At 42.8% G+C, this 16807-nt stretch overlaps 5 protein-coding genes, 1 long non-coding RNA gene and 1 pseudogene across 6 annotated transcripts; 4 read left to right on the top strand and 3 right to left on the bottom strand.

Moving 5' to 3' along the window:
• The first annotated feature begins 189 nt into the window (after positions 1–189).
• LOC104448004 (glutathione transferase GST 23) lies at positions 190–1667 on the top strand. Its single transcript, XM_010061767.3, has 2 exons — positions 190–828; positions 1117–1667. Exons 1-2 carry the CDS (start codon positions 508–510, stop codon positions 1471–1473), a joined length of 678 nt encoding a protein of 225 aa, XP_010060069.1. The 5' UTR covers positions 190–507; the 3' UTR covers positions 1474–1667.
• On the bottom strand, positions 1574–2192 carry LOC120294873. Its single transcript, XR_005552221.1, has 2 exons — positions 1971–2192; positions 1574–1892 (listed from the first exon to the last, which is right to left on the bottom strand). It is a non-coding gene; the product is annotated as an uncharacterized LOC120294873 (long non-coding RNA).
• Positions 2193–2229: 37 nt separating this feature from the next.
• On the top strand, positions 2230–2642 carry LOC120294240 (probable glutathione S-transferase). Its single transcript, XM_039314225.1, has 2 exons — positions 2230–2334; positions 2439–2642. The coding sequence occupies exons 1-2, from the start codon at positions 2230–2232 to the stop codon at positions 2640–2642; spliced, it is 309 nt and encodes a 102-aa protein (XP_039170159.1).
• Positions 2643–4167: 1525 nt separating this feature from the next.
• On the top strand, positions 4168–4950 carry LOC120294872 (glutathione transferase GST 23-like). Its single transcript, XM_039315697.1, has one exon. It carries the CDS (start codon positions 4447–4449, stop codon positions 4798–4800), a length of 354 nt encoding a protein of 117 aa, XP_039171631.1. The 5' UTR covers positions 4168–4446; the 3' UTR covers positions 4801–4950.
• A 541-nt stretch (positions 4951–5491) lies between these two features.
• On the bottom strand, positions 5492–10615 carry LOC104448003 (annotated as a pseudogene).
• On the top strand, positions 6161–6874 carry LOC104448002 (glutathione transferase GST 23-like). The gene is made up of 2 exons (XM_039315196.1): positions 6161–6380; positions 6485–6874. The coding sequence occupies exons 1-2, from the start codon at positions 6195–6197 to the stop codon at positions 6839–6841; spliced, it is 543 nt and encodes a 180-aa protein (XP_039171130.1). The 5' UTR covers positions 6161–6194; the 3' UTR covers positions 6842–6874.
• Positions 10616–13630: 3015 nt separating the features above from the next.
• Positions 13631–15827, bottom strand: LOC104448001 (purine permease 1). The gene is made up of 2 exons (XM_010061765.3): positions 14676–15827; positions 13631–14297 (listed from the first exon to the last, which is right to left on the bottom strand). The coding sequence occupies exons 1-2, from the start codon at positions 15393–15395 to the stop codon at positions 13935–13937; spliced, it is 1083 nt and encodes a 360-aa protein (XP_010060067.2). The 5' UTR covers positions 15396–15827; the 3' UTR covers positions 13631–13934.
• Positions 15828–16807: the final 980 nt, after the last annotated feature.

Below are 16807 nucleotides of genomic sequence, written 5' to 3' on the forward strand. Positions count from 1 at the left end.
GTGGCCAAGATCTAAAGTTACGAGATATTTTCGTGACTCTCTCTCTCTCATAATTTATGATTGGAAGTGCGACCAACTAGTGATAGCATATTCAATAATTGTTCATTGTCGAGAAGACCGATACAAATACCAAATACCAAACCAAACATCAACCAAAGGTGATAAAGTTGGGTTAGGCCAATAGCAGAATCCTTCTGTTGCTAGAGATTGATGGTCTCATATTGATCACGAATAGGTAGAGCAACTTGCCCCTTTACGCAACATACTTAGAGTTTGTTAATGCATTATACGTTCGAGACAAGTCGAGTGAGACTTAACTCGGCCCACCTCAGTTGATCATCTGAGTATAAATCAAGCAAGTGGTTTTCACTGCCTTGTCCTCTTCCCGAGCATCAAAGATTTCGTGACTTTTGGTACTCAAGAAGCAGTTCTTTTCACTTATATTTGTCTGAGGAATGGCCAAAACAGAGCTCGATTATTCAACATTTGCTTTGGCACAAACCGACGATGGCCGATGGAGGAGAGGTGAAGCTGCATGGGTTCTGGGGGAGTCCGTACGCACTGAGAGTGATATGGACGTTGAAGCTGAAACAAGTCCCTTATGATTATTTGGAAGAGGATCTCCCCAACAAGAAGAGCTCGCTGCTCTTGCAGTACAACCCGGTCCACAAGAAGGTCCCGGTTCTCGTCCACCACGGGAAGCCGATCCCGGAGTCCCTCGTGATACTTGAATACATTGACGAGACGTGGAAGCAGAGCCCTCTCCTTCCTCAGGATCCCTATGAGAGAGCCAGAGTGCGTTTCTGGGCCAAGTTCGCAGATGAGAAGGTAAAGGAATGAGTGCTTCTTTTAATCTATGCGCCGGCCTTGTATATTTATCTTTCATCAGTTTCATCCCTATGTGATTTAAATCATTGATGAGTAATGATTTTACCGAGAATAATGTCCGTGGAATGCTTTGGATCAATCTTTTTGAGCCATGCGCATAGAGGATCTCCATTCTTGAAAGTATAGTAGATGTGAAGTACCACCCTGAAACCGTGACGCTAATGATTGAAAGAAGAACATTTTGTTAGCACAAGTCGATCTCTAACACGTGGACGGTTCCTGTCTCAGTGTATGCCGGCTATGAAGGCTGTGTTCTGCACTGAAGGCGAGGAGCAACAGAAGGCCGTGTTAGAAGCTCGAGAGACCCTGAAGACCCTGGAGAGTGGACTGGAGGGGAAGCTGTTCTTTGGAGGTGAGACGATCAACTTTGCGGATGTCGCTACAGGCTATATTGGTTGTTGGGCTCGAATTGTCGAGGAAATCACCGGCACCACTCTCATTGATGCTGAGAGCATGCCTTCGCTCGATGCTTGGTCCAAGAGGTTTCTGGAGCTACCCGTCATCAAGGAATGCGTGCCCCCTTGGGATAAACTGATAGAGCTCAATTCTGGGTTCCTCCAGAAGTACCTCGCTTCATTGAAATGATCTTTCTTCACTACCATTTCCAAATTCTTTAGGACTGCGTTAGAGGGACTGCGGACTATTGTGTTGTATCTCCAGCTCATGATGATAAAACACGATCTGATAATAAAGCATAATTTATGCTTGCGTTGTATTACTCTGTGAATATGCTCAGTACAGTTTGCAATGACAATACAAACAGAGAGAATATTTGTTCATACATGTTGAAACTCTCCATTCAAAATCCAGATACATAGAGAGTGATGAGGTTCTTGTGCCGATGAATTGCCTTACGACAGAAACCAACTTCAGAAAAGCAAAACGATTCCTGATTATGAAGCTTAGATCCTATCACAGATCATTAAAACACAGGCAACTAAAGACTTCAGACTCTCCCCTGACATTATGTTTCATTCGTCTCCTTTTCAATCTATTCTAATCTCCTGCAAAATGAGAGAGAGCAAGATTCTACTTAGTGGTCTTATAGGACACACAATTGACATGTGCGAAGTTTGACTTACCACAAATTAGAAATATCAGAATAAGATCATAGTAGCGTTTGCCGAAAGAAAACCAGCAGATGGCCGAGGTCAAGTTGTTTGGTTTCTGGGCGAGCCCTTTTGCCATCAGGGTCTTATGGGCTTCGAAGCTCAAACATGTAGTGTTCGATGAGTGTGTAGAAGATCTCATGATAGTTCCACGCTTTTACAATACAGTCATGCTCAAAAAGGGACTCCGATTCTATTCCATCAGGAAAGACAGATTGCAGAGTCACTTGTTATGCTCGAGTACATTGATGAGACATGGAAGCAGCTGGCACTCCTTCCACAGGACACCTACGACAGGGCCAAAGCGCATTTCTGGGCCAAATTTGTAGATGCTAAGGTAATGCTACAGAAAGAGAGGATGTTTTTTACCATGTACTGCTTTTCTTTTTCCCCAAAATTTACCTGTTTTATCTGCTCACCATTTAATATCTTGATGATCAGTGCGTGCCAACAATTATGAGCGTCATCACCCAGAAAGGAGAGGATCAACAGAGGGCCACAAAAGAAGCTCAACAAAATTTGAAGATCCTGGAAGGAGAATTGGAGAGGAAGCTATTCTTAGGAGGCGACACTATCAACATTGCGGACATCGCTGCTGGCTCAATGTGGTATTGTGTTAAGAGTGGTGGAATCACACAGGGATAAAAGGACTCGATAAATCTCTATGGCATGATAACTGGCTTCCGTGTGGTCCTTTGGACGCAATTGTTTCTTCCACTGTAATGGAGGACTCGGGTTTATCTAAGATGGCAGCTGTCTCTGAATTGTACACCTCTGCCCCGGCCTTTAAATCCTGCCTGGAAAGTTGGGGCTTCTCCTTGCCGGTGCTTTCTAATGTTTGTGACCGGTTCCTTTGGTGCGGTGATTCTTCGGGCCTTTTTTCGGTTGCTTTGGCCTGGAATTTAATCAGAGTTAAAAAAGATCGAGTTCCTTGGGCGACTCTGGTTTGGGATAATGCCTTGGCACCTCGTTATCAATTTCTGTTATGGCTTATTGCCAAGAAGTGCCTACCGACTCAATCACTCCTACTTTCTTACGGTAGGATTGACTACCTTGGCTTATTTATGGGCTTCTAGGTGCAACCTACCTTGGAGAATCAGACCGTGGACTGAGACCTTCACTTGGGCTGTAAAGTTTTTATCGGGTAAGATTTCTTCCACAAAATTGCTAGGTTCTCTTTTGGAGCTCTGTGTTATCTAATTTGGAAAAAGAGAAATTGCATCATCTTTTGGGGTGAAACTGTTTCCGTGTCGGCTCTCAAAAATCATTTGATCAAAGTTGTCAAGGACAGAGTTCTCTCCTTCAAGAATGTGTCTCCTACCCCAAGAAATAGAAGACTTCAAAGGAATTGGGGCTTCGACCTCTCGGTCTTTTCTCGGTAGCTTTGCTTGTTGCTGTTGGTGCTTGTCTTTGTACCGTCCTAGTTCTCTAGTCCCGCTTTTAAGCGTGTAGTAGAGGTTTGCTAGGTTTGGTTTTGCCTCGGCCCGGGTTGTGGGCATTTTTTCTTCTTTCTTTTGTTTTCCCTTCGACTCCCTTCCACTCTTCCTGCTGCGCGGTCAGAGTGTAAGTTGGCGCCGTTTCTTGTTTGTCCAAAGTTATCAATATATTTCTTACATTTCACAAAAAAAAAAAAAACAAAAAGGACTCGATAAATTATGCTACAATGCAGATCACCAATGACAGCGCTTTTGGGACAGTATGCAATTGCAGGCTGACAGTAATCATCTCGTAAATAATATAGAATGCCCTCTTTTTACTTTGATATGACCACTCTCAGAGCCCAGATTGTGACAGACCACAGCAGCAGGCTAAGTTTGAGTCATGTCTTTCATTTTTTGCCCTTAGGGAAGGCCTTGTTGATGCATTTGGTCTCTGGAGGTCTAACCTGCTGCTGCCACTGCTGTTGCTACTTTGTCCTTCTTGGCAAGCTCTAATTCGTTGTAGAAGTATGAAGCAAAGCCTCAGAGCGAGAGGGTGAGGGACACACCTTTCTCCGCCTAGAACTTCTCCTGGAAGCATATGATTGTAACTCAGTCTGACTAGGGCGGAGTCCCTTGTGATACTTGAATACATCGACAAGACATGGAAGCAGAGCCCTCTCCTTCCTCAAGAACCCTATGAAAGAGCCAGAGCGCGTTTCTGGGCCAAATTCGTGGATGAGAAGGTAAAGGAATGAGTGCTTCTTCCGCTCAATCTAGCGCTGACCTTATTGTTTATCTTTCATCGTTTTCATCACAATGTGATTTAAATTATTGATGAGTAATGCTTTTTTCAATAGTAATCTTCGTAGGATGCTCTGGGGTCAATCCTTTTGAGCCACGTGCATAGTGGCGCTCCATTCTTGAAAGTATAGTATATGTGAAGTACCACCCTGAAACTGTAACGCTAACGAGTGGAGGAGGAACATTTTGTTAGATCTCTAATACATGGACGGTTCCTGTCTCAGTGTATGCCGGCTGTTATGGCCATGTTCAGCAGCAAAGGCGAGGAGCAACAGAAGGCGGTGTTACAAGCTCGAGAGAGCCTAAAGACCCTGGAGAGCGGACTGGAGGGGAAGCCGTTCTTTGGAGGCGAGACGATCAACTTTGCAGATGTTGCTACCGGCTGGATTGGTTGTTGGGCTCGAATTGTTGAGGAAATCACTAGCACCAGTCTCATCGATGCTGAGAAAATGCCTTCGCTTGATGCTTGGTTCAAGAGGTTTCTGGACGTACCTGTCATCAAGGAATGCATGCCCCCTTGGGATAAACTGATAGAGCTCAATTCTAGGTACCACAAGATGCTCGTCGCTTCATCAAAATGATCTTTCTTTGCTGCCATTTCCAAATTCTTTAGGACTGCTTTAGAGGGACTGCAGACTATTGTGTAGTATGTCCTGCTCATGATAATAAAGCATGATCTGATGCTAAAGCACAATGTATGCTTGCGTTATATTACTCTCTCTTTACGTGAATATGCATAGTGCAACTAGCAATGACGATTCATACACAGAGAATGTTTCAAACATGTTGAAGCTCTCCACTCAATAACCAGATAGACTGATGGAGTTCTTGTGCCAGTGAATTTGTTATACAAGAGAAATTGACATAAGAAAAGCTAAACGATTCCTGACCGTGAACCTTTTAATCCTATGACAGATTATGAGAGTATTGCCACACAGGCAAATTAAACTTAAACTCTCCTCTGACATGATATTTTCGTTCGTCTCCTTTTCAATCTATCCTATTTTCCTGCAAAATGGGAGGGAGCAAGATTCTTCCTCAGTGGTCTGATAGGACAGAGCTGATGCGTGTGAAGTCTGAGTTGCTGCGAATTAGCAACTATCAAACTGTTAAGTTACACTCGTTAAGGTCATATCGTGCTGATGGACCAGTGTGTGAACCTCTAAGGAGACCATCGACGAAGAGAAATTTGCCACATGGTACTATTATCTAAGTTTCTGATAAACTCTCAAGAAAAAAAGTACTGATTAGAAACAATGAGTGCTCAACCTCTAATCAACAAGAGATAATCAATCCACCTCATCAATCAATCTAAACAGGCGTTTTCAATGAACCATGAACGTGATTGGCACGACTTCGCTATTATACTCTCAGGACAATCTCGATGCTCTTTTCTAGTCAGGGCAGTGGACATCATTTACATGCACATGTCCGATGAAATACAACCGCTATAAAGAATGGTGAAGCATAGGGGGAAAACTATCGGAGATTAATGGGCATCAAGACTCCAATTTGCGATCAACTGAAATTCATTGCCTGAGAATTGCTTCCTGTTCTTTGTTTTTCATTGTCTAGACTAGAATGGCTGCCAAAAAATGCCAGCTTGAGGGAAATTGCAGAGAAAGCCAATTTCATTTACAGGAGAAAAGTGAGTGGACTCCATCATGTCTTTTGATTCAAACTAGTCAAATGTCATCTTGTAGCTGTCTCTGTGGCTGCAGTAACTAAATTCCAAAACTAGGATCAATCATACACGACTTGAACTTACATGAATAATCCACCCACACCTTTTGCAGCGAAATTTCTATAGATATCAGAACAAGATAACAACAGCTTTTGCAGAAAGAAAACCAACGGATGGCTGAGGTGAAGTTGTTTGGGTTCTGGGCGAGCCCTTTTGCCATCAGAGTTTTATGGGCTTTGAAGCTCAAAGAAGTTGCCTTTGATGAGTGTGTGGAAGAAGATCTCGTGAACCATGGTTCCACGCTTTTGCAATACAGTCATCCTCATAATAAGGCTATTCTATCAGGGAAAACTGATTGCAAAATCACTTGTTATTCTTGAGTATATCAATGAGACATGGAAGCAGAAGGCTCTCCTTCCACAAGACCCCCATGACAGAGCCAAAGCGCCTTTCTGGGCCAAATTTGTTGATGATAAGGTAATGCTTCAGATAGAGAAGAGGTTTTTCACTTTGTGCTGCTTTTCTATATCAATAAAATCAACCCGCTTTATCTGCTCACCGACTAATACCTTGATGATCAGTGCATGCCAGCAATCATAAGCATCTTCAGAAAGAAAGGAGAGGATCAACAGAGGGCTGCAAAAGAAGCTCAACAAAATTTGAAGATCCTGGAAGGAGGATTGGAGAAGAAGCCATTCTTTGGAGGCGACACTATCAATATCGTGGACATCGCTGGTGGCTCGATGTGGTATTGTGTTAGAGCAGTGGAAGTACACATAGGGATAAATCTCGTCGATGCAGAGGACATGTCTTTGCTCAGTTCTTGGTTTCAGAGGTTCATCGATATATCAATTATCAAGGAATATGCACCCCTCTGGGGCGCTATTCTAGAGCACAAGGAAGGGCTGCAAAAGATGTTGATGGCTCTATCCACATGAATAATACCAAATAACATGTATTTGGTCTCCAAAAGAGGAGTTGCATATTAGATAATAAGAATACCCAACAGTAACTGAATAAGATGTCGATGATTTCCATTCTATCACCTTGAAGTTCTATGATTCATTCCTCCAAGCATGTCTGTCTTTGGGTCACAGAAATAGTCTCATCATCCATTTTAAATTTTCTGCTCTCCATGAAAGATATCAGAAGCTGGCATCCTGATGCGCCAAGATGTATCCCAGGCTGTAATATATGTAATAGAAAATCGAATGACCCAAGCAACTGATATATTTGATACAATAACATGGAACTTTACTAAGATTTAGAGGTTTTCCAAAGTATCTGCTAAGGCCAAGTAAAGCACTGGGTGATTGACAATGTTTCATAGAATTAGGGCCTTAATCATGTTCTGACTGTTTTCTGTTCCTTCTTGAGCATCTACTCTGTCTCTCAAATTGGATCTGCCTCCTCGCATCTACAGTGCACACAGGCAATGAGTCAGTTCTTTCTACCCTTACCTTCCGCATGTTGTGCCAAGAACCTTGGAAACTATACTATATCGGCTTCATTCAGACTTTAAATCTAGAAATGTTATCACAGATTCTACTCATACTTAATTCATTTGGTTTCTGGTTTCTTGCTACTCAGAGCTGAAGAACCCATTCCTTTTAGTTTAAAAGCCTTTTGAGAAAACATATAACCAAGAAAATAACTAGGAGAAAGCTTCTTTTCAACATTAGTTTCAGGGCTAGCCAGGATATCTTTGTAATCATCTCCGAGCAACATCCTATCTCTCAGCTCATGCATTGTATTTCGCAGGTTGTCAGATAAGGAATCTTATTTTGTTTCATTTCTTGGACAACAGCAACAGATTCTCACACTAAAATTAAGCAGTCTAAAGCTTTGTCATCTTATCATATAGTGAGTTTGCGACCTAAGTCAGATGATACAGGTTAATCATAAAATGCCCCAGCCTTTTCAGTTCCCCTCCCTTCTAAATTCTGCATAATCATGAAGAGCATGGAAACTTGCCCTGCTGAAGCAAAGTTCACTAATATGCACAATTTAATCTTAATCATTTGTCTTAACTTTGGGCATCCATATTCAAGGTAACTCATGCCATGTTCTTAGGCTGACATCAGAAAACCTGTTCAGCTTTCTGTCTATGTTGACATCCGTACATTGATTTTATAGATCAGGACACATTAATATGATGTATGAACTGCTGGATAGCATCATTACAAAACTGGGAAAATTTTGAAAGCAGAGGTGTTCACAAGCTTGAGCATGGGTACCTAACGAAACCATCTAAACACAATTCACATGCAGCTCTCAGGTTTAACCGAAACAAGATTCTCCCAGATCTGCTCAGATATAAGGAGAGGATTAAGCATCACATGCTGCGTAGAAACAGATCATTTGCGATGCTTGAAGGACAATATAATGGCTTTTGACATAAACCAAACCATAGAAGCGGCATGATTGCTACTCAATTGCAAGTTGTGATGAAAGTGAAAAACAAGAGCATGATAAAATTCAAGTACAAATTCAAGTGTAATGAATGATTGCCCTTGCTGCTGTGAGAGAGAGGTAAATTTTAAGGTTGTCACATTTGACGCTTTAGAATCTGGTGTCTTCATCTTTATGTGCTTTAAAAAATCAGTTTAGAGCTGTTAACATTAAGACAAAAGTAGATAAGGAAAAACCGCTGCTTTTACTGAGCAGATTGCATCATTGGGATCATCATATAACCATAGAGCAGCTACTGATTTATGAATTTCTTGTAGGAAGATACCAAGATTTGTGAAATTTATTGTGTCATTTTCACTTTGTTGGAGCACTTTGTATCTTGCACCTCCATTCTTGTATTTTGGTTTGGTGGACATAGTGAAGACCTCTACATAAGAGTAAAGATATTTCAGAGAACAAGTTTTGTGTATCTCAGAAAATGATCTGACTTCTTTGTGACCATCCTGCAAGGTGATATCTTTAGTAATTGATTGACAGGGCCAGAAAGCTAGAAGTACGGTATTTTTTTCTAATAGAACGTCACCAGTAACGTGTCTCTCTTACATTGGACGAGAATCTTATCCCATCTACTACGGTCGTGCTAATTGCGACAATGACATGGAATCGCCAGACTATTCAGGCTATACAGCTTCATTGAAAAGGGAGAAACATAAACAAGAGGGCAACAGAATGAAAAAGCAAGGAGGTTTATTCCAGAAAATCCATACCTTTTGTCATTGTCCCCCTGTCTTGACCATCACTGGATTGTTGGTTTACTGCCCAAAGCAGAGTCTCTATGCAGTGCAGCTCCAAATTTCGGTGCTGGATGTATTAAACAATGACAATGCCACGTTACATTATTGCATGAATATAAGAAGCAACACAAGTCCTAAAGTACGATTTACAGTTTTCTTTTCCCTTGCGCTGTCACAAATCCAGTTGTCTAGAATGGCAGAAAAGGACTCGATGAATTATGCTACAGTGCAGATCACCAATGGCAGCGCTGGGGGACAGTATGCAACAGAAGGCTGACGGAAATCGCCTCGCAAATAATGTAGAAAACCCTCTTGTTACTTTGATATGAACAATCTGAGGGCCAGAATTATGACAGACCACAACAGCAGGCTAAGTATGAACCATGTCCTTCATCTTTTGCCTTCAGGGAAGGCCTTTTTTTATGCATTTTAGTCTCTGGAGATCAAATCTGCTGCTGCTTTTTCTTTTTCCCTCTTGGCAAGTTTGAGTTCGCCATAAAAGTACGAAGCGAAGCCCCAGAGTGAGAGGGCGAGGGACACGCCTTTCTCCACCTAAAACTTCTCGTGGAAGCATATGAGGGCTAGGATATCGGTGACCGGGAGAAGAACGGCAATCATGATTACTGAGAAGAGAGAGGAGGCATAGAAGATGATTCCTATGGCTCCCAAGAAAAAGAATTGCCACATGATCGCGTTCTACACGTACACCACGTAGTATCAGGCTTCTCCGAGCTCGTAGTTCCTTGCTTCTCTAGGAATCGCCTGCGTAAACATGATGTCGGGAGCAACCTTATGTGATGTGAAAGAGAGAACCTGGAAGTCCTTGTGGACCAGCATGCCGATGGTGCAGAAAGCGGTGGCGAAGAAGCTATCACCAACTGAATCTCCAACACCAGCGAGTATGTGATCGCCTGCTTGGCCTTCTTGTACGTCAGCCGCAGTATGAACCCGAACAGCGCCGCTGCCCCAGGCGTCGTGAAGAACCCCGCGTAGTACGCCCCCTTCGACTCCCCCCGTCGGCCGGTTGCTGCTCGTGTGCATTGTCAGGATCCCTGCCCCCATTGTCAGCAGGAATATCGAGTTGATCGAGTAGGACGTGAACTGCTGCCTCACCAGCAGGAACGCAAACCCGGCTGTGAAGGCCAGCTGTGTTGCAATAAGCAGGGCCTACGATGAGACGGGGATTCGCGCTACGCCGTATGCGTAGAGGTAGTCATCGAGGCCCGTGAGGACCCCGATGACAGCCGAGGGGGCGAAGAGGAAGGGGTCCATGAGGACGAGGTGGGTGGAGTGGAGGGGCCCTCGGCGGCGCAGCGGCAGAAGTAGGCTAGCGCGAGGGGGAGGAACATGATGGGCCAGCCGCCCATCTCAAGTCCACTGGACGAAGTAGAGGCGCATGAGGAGTGGCCGCCGCACATGCCGAGGGAGAGCATGGCGCAGTTGAGAGCGAGGAGGAGGCGCTTTAGGGCTTTGCCCTGGGGACCTTCCATGTTTTCCACCGGCCGATGCTTGAGATCGCCAACCAGTTAAGCATCCTCACTAGTCCACTAGGATCATTAAGAGAAAAGATGTTCAGAGAGAAAAATGTATATTGCTTAGATGTTAATGATATAGATCAAGGGGAGAGCATACTATTTAATATTTATACATGAGACTTCAAGTTACCACAGTTGATCATTCTTTGATCAAACGGTGGAGTCTTATACTCTCCAATTACTGTCTATATTATGATATAGAAGACTACCATCTAATCCATTAAGTATGAGATATATCATGAATACAAATATAATTTTTTCATATCACTCTCGGAAGTATTCTAAAATTCTCAAGAAAACCCTAAAGCCTAAGACATTTTAAGTCTTACCAATCATTTAGGCTTTCTCTTCGGCCGGTTGGGTCTTGAAACCTCAGTCCATGCTCTCGGACCCTCTTTCATATCAATGTAAGTGAACCTAAAAAAACATAAGTAAAGATGGTAAAAATGTCTCATGATCCATTTTCATTTACTTAGTTTTTATATTATTTTTCCATCTCTCCATTTTCTTATTTCTTTTTATTCATTTCCATCATTCGTTAATAAATTGATTAAATAATAAACTATACTAACACACCCGAAATATAAATTTTATAAGCAGTGTAAAGGTAGGTCATTTGATCATGGTAGCGAATTTGTGACCAGAGTCAGATGATACAGGTTAACCATAAAAGGCCTCAACTTTTTCAGTTCGCTTCACTTCTAGATTCCACATAGCCATGAAGAGCAAGGAAACTTGCAGCGGCGAAGCAAAGTTTCGCTACTATGCACAAATTAATCTTCATTGTTTGTTTAACCCTGGACATCCATATTCAAGGTAACTCATGCCATGATCCTTGGCCGACATCAGAGAACCCCGTTGGCTTTCTATCCATGTTAAGATCCCTACCTTGATTTCACAGAATCTGGACACATTAATGTGGTGCATGAACTGCTTGATAACACCATTATAGAACTGGGAAACTTCGAAGGCTGACGTCTTCACAGGCTCGAGAACAGGTGCCTTACGAAAGCAGCTAAGCACAGTTCCCAGGCAGCTCTCAGGTTTAACTGAAACAAAGGCTCCCAGATTCGCTTGAGTTCATATGGGGAGGACTAGCCATCTCAACAGGCTGTGTAGAAACAGCTCATTTGCAGTGCTTGCAGCCCACTATAATGGCTTTCGACACAAACCGAACCATATAAGCAGCATGATCGCTCCTCGATCTCAAGATGTGACGAATCTTGAAACATTTTAAGAGCTTGATTTGCCCTTGATGCAATGAGAGAGTAAGGTAAATGTAAAGTTTGTCACATGTAATGCTATAGAGTTCAGTATTCTCATCTTTATGTGGATTCATCAACCAATTTAGAGCCGTCGACATTGAGACAAAAGTAGATGTGGAAAAAGGAAAAACTGTGGCATTTATTAAGGAATCACCGTATGACCATAGGGCAGCTTCTAACTCATGAGTTTCTTGTAGGAAGAGAGCAAAACTTGTGAAATTTAATGTGTCCTGTTCACTTCGTTGGAGCACTTCGTATTTTGCATTTCCTTCCTTGATAGTTTGGTTTGGTGGATAAAGTGAAGGCCTCTACATGAAAGTAAAGGTATATCAGAGAACGAGTTAGATATATCTCAAAAAATGATCTTCGACCTTGTTGCCACCATCCTCGCAGGGTGATCCCCTGCCTTTAATGGTTACTTAACAGGGTCAGAAAGCTAGAAGTACAGTATTTTTTTTTTCTAATTGAAAGTAACCAGTAATGTGTCCATCTTATATTGATTTTTTCAGATTGATTATGTGAACTTACCCGACTCAAAATAAATTATCATTTGTAGATGCTTAAATATATGCCATAGAGATAAAGATTTCCTTTGAGTTCTGGTGGATTAGGATTCCAAGCAAAATAAAAGGAAAAGGAAATATCCGCAAACCTACCGCACGTTGGAGATAAGGCTGAATTTATAAAGTCATTTGTGTATATATATATATATATATATCCTGCAAGTGCAACCGTGGTCCATAGAGCGTCGCTGTTGAGAGGAAAGAAGCACCACTTACGTGAGTGCTTGGCACGCCAATTAAATCTTGTGAGTTTAAAATTTGTTGATTATTTCGCGAGAAATTGTTGAACTAAATATTGTATGAGTTATTGAGTGTAATTGGGGCTTGAAAAACACTAATTGTGTTTGAGTTAATTGAGTGTGATTGTAATCTCCATTTATCACTTGATCTTTCGGCACGCCCGATCTCGAAATTGATTGAACAAGTAAATGGGTAATGATCTCTAGATCAAATGTCGTAAAAGGAGTTAAGTTGAATTATTACTAGAATGAAAATAATTTTATTTTTGGCCGATTTTGAATTTAAAATCGAAAAAATCGGAAAATAATTTTTCAATTGATTTTTGTAAATTTTTATGTTAAAGTCAAATTGGAATTGGAATGAAGTGATTCGTGAATTTTCATATTTTCCAATTTTTTTATTAAAAGTTTCATCAAAAGTCAACTATTTAAAAGTTGACTTTCCCTAAAATGTTGATTTTGTGATCAAATACTTGAAAATCTTGAAATTTAATGTGGCCAAAGTGCTATTACGGCCAAAGGGTTAACTAAATTTTTGATCGGATTTGACTTTTGGTTAAAGGGTTAAACTAAATATTTAAAATTTTCATTTATTACTGCTTTTCCCAAAGATTTAGGTCACTGGGATCAAACCATGTAAATTTGGTACCCGACTTATTTTCTTCTTTGTCTATTTCATCGTTCGATTACTTGCTTCCACGTCAGTCTCCGTTAGCACAACTTTATTAGATGTGATCAGATTCTCTTCCAGCAAGTCTGTCTAGCTTCAATGGAAAGGGAGAAACATAAAGAAGAGGGCAACTTGCTCATCACTAGATTGTTGGTTTCCCGCCCAAAGCAGAGTCTCCATGCAGTGTATCTCCAAACTTTGGTGTTGGATGTATCAGACAATCAAACATACCACATCGCATATAAGAACTAAGAAGCAACACAAATCCTAAATTACAATTTGCAATTCTGTTTTTTTTTCTTGAATATTTGTTTACGTTACAAATCCAACTGTCTAAAATGGAATAAAAAGGACTCAACACATTATGCTACAATACACATCGCTAACGGCAACGCTGTGGGACAGTATGCAATTGAAAGTTGACAGTTATCACCTCGCAAATGATGTAGAAGGCCCTCTTGTTACTTTCATAGGAATAATATCAGGGCCGGAATTATGACAGACCGATTACAACAGCTGGGTAAGTATGAGCCATGTCTTTCGACTTTTGCCTTCAGGGAAGGCCTTGTTGATGCATTTCCGTCTCTGCAGGTTTAATCACCGTCCCTGCCGTTGCTTCTTTTTCCTTCTTGGCAAGTTTGAATTCGCCGTAGAAGTAGGAAGCGAAGCCCCAGAGCGAGAGGGCGAGGGCCACCCCTTTCTCCGCCTGGAACTTCTCCTGGAAGCATATGACGGCTAGGATCTCGGTGAACGGGAGAAGAGTGGCGATGATGACTGCTGAGAATAGAGAGGAGGCATAGAAGATGACCCCTATGGCTCCCAAGAAAAAGAATTGATTGATGATCGCGGTCCACACGAGCACCACGTAGTATCGGGCTTCTCCGAGCTCGTAGTTCCTTGCTTCTCTAGGAATCGCCTGCGTAAACAAGAACGTGATGTCGTGAGCAACCTTATGTCATTCTGATCATGGTTTTTGATTTCACCTTTCAGTAGTTTCTTAATTATAGAAACTGATTAAGGAATTGCCATTGTCTTACGACCCAAACATCATCCACTCCGGCAGATTCAAAAGATAGTCTTGTAATGTTTTTTTTTTTTTTATCAGAGCAATCAGCCATAAGATCCTGGCGAAAGCTGTGGTTTGAGTAATCCGATTAAGATGATATGGTTGAGAGAGGAAGGTCATGGACCACACGCAACCGTGTTCATTCCAATTTGTGGGAGCCGCATGCACTCAACGTTACATGACCAGTGATTTTGATGAACCTGGAAGAGAGAGAGAGAGAGAGAGAACCTGGAAGTCCTTGTTGACCAGCATGGCGACGGTGCAGAAAGCGGTGGCGAAGAAGCACATCACCAACTGAATCTCCAAGACCAGCGAGTAAGTGACGGCCTGGTTGGCCTTCTTGTACATCAGCTCCACCAGCGGCAGTACCAAACCGTACAGCGCCGCCGCCCCAAGCGTCATGAAGAACCCCGTGAAGTACGCCCCCTTCGACTCCCCCGCCGGCCGGTCGCTGCTCGTGTGCATCGACAGCACCCCCGCCCCGATCGTCAGCAGGAATATCGAGTTGATCGAGCACGACGTGAACCGCTGCCTCACCAGCAGGAACGCGAACCCGGCCGTGAAGGCCAGCTGCGTCGCGATGAGCAGGGCCGACGTCGAGACGGGGAGTCGACCCACCCCGTACGCGTAGAAGTAGTTGTCGAGGCCCAGGAGAACCCCGATACCAGCCGCGGCGGCGAAGAGGAAGCGGTCCATGAGGACGAGGCGGGCGGTGGGGCCCTCGGCGGAGCGGCGGCGGGAGTAGGCTGCCCCGAGGGGGACGAGGAGCATCGGCCAGGCGCCCATTTCGAGCCAGCTGACGAGCCACATGCGGGCTCCGCCGCGGACGAAGTAGAGGCGCATGATGAGCGGGCTGCCGCACGTGCCGACGGAGAGCATGATGCAGTTGAGCACGAGGAAGAGGCGTTTTAGGCCTTTGCGTCGGGGATCTGCCACGGTTTCCGCCATGACCAAGCTCAAGCTCTGGTTCGCTCTGGTTCGCTCTGGCTCGCTCTGTCCTCTCTCTCTCTCTCTCTCGTCCCTTGGGATAGTTTCTACTTTCTAGTCAATCCTTCACCAAGATTTATCAGTCGTTCTCTAATTAAATAATCCAACAAAGTAATTTCAATTTGACCGTTCCCTTCTCTCCCTCCTCCATCTCCATCTCCGTCTCCATCTCCATCTCCATCTCCATCGTCTTCTTCAACCCTGGTGAGCCTTACCTGGTCCCCTCTCCTTTTGACTTTGTTGGTGCCTTTCGGTTCTTTTCTTGTTTCCTTTTCTCTCCCGATTCAGATCATCTACAGACTCTCTCCTCCCACATCTAATTCTAGATATACGAGCTATCTTCTCCAATCTAGATTTAGGAATAAATATGCTTTCAAGGATTAAATGCTCTTGTGCTGTGTCGTGTACGAGTTCTTTGCCTTCAATTTTAATGATGGTTGCAAGAATATCGCACAAATTTATTTTCCTAAATATTGAATTTGTGTTCATTTAATCTGTTTTGGTTGTCTTTATATGGCGATGATGTAAAGGAAATCAAATTTAGGCATGCACTGTCAATTGGCAACTCTATAGTCACTAGTGGTGGAATTTCTTACATTTACTCGTTACTGACAAAGAAATGGGATTCAAGCTGTCGGTTATTTTGCTTAATTGATCCGTTCTGGATGAGTGTGTATTTAACTATGTTGATGCTCCGTTGATTTTTTTTTTTTTTTAGATTTGAATATTGTGTATTGTAGTACTTTGGACTTTGCTTGTTGTTACAAAGTTTATGCACTTCCGAAATATCTCGTGAGCAATGAACATAACTTTCATTCTAGTCCCAAAAAATCTCCTTTTCAAATCGTTTAATTTATTTACATTGATTTTTATTTTGATTTAAAATAACTTCACAAGAAAGAGAGAGAGGTCACTACTGATTTGTAGTCACTTTTGTCTGTCTTGATATGGGCAGTGCAAATTAGCTAGACAGCACGTTTTCCGAATTTTTTTATGGGGAACATTAGAGAATAGGGAATCTCCATCGTGTTCGGGCGCACTTGCTCATTAGGGCCCCGCTCTCTTTATTATTATATTGTAGCTTGTAAATGATTGATTCTATCGGTAGGATAGAAAGAGTTGCGTGGGTCCCTTCTTTGACTTCCAGAAGTGGACTTTGACTGTAAAACTTGAAGTTCCAATATATTTTTGAGCACATGACCACGTGCACCGCCGAGTTGTCATCGGAAACATGCCCATCTGTGCTAAGGATGGGTCCAAGAGAATGGAGCCGAACGACAATTTGAAGCCGGAAATTGAATGTGGAGGACGACAAGCCGAGCACGCTTAGCATGGCTTGTCGTCTAGTGTAGAGATTGGGAGCCGCCCATTTT

The sequence above is a fragment of the Eucalyptus grandis genome, chromosome 6, assembly GCF_016545825.1.
Source record: "Eucalyptus grandis isolate ANBG69807.140 chromosome 6, ASM1654582v1, whole genome shotgun sequence".
In the NCBI taxonomy this organism is placed as follows: Eukaryota; Viridiplantae; Streptophyta; class Magnoliopsida; order Myrtales; family Myrtaceae; genus Eucalyptus; species Eucalyptus grandis.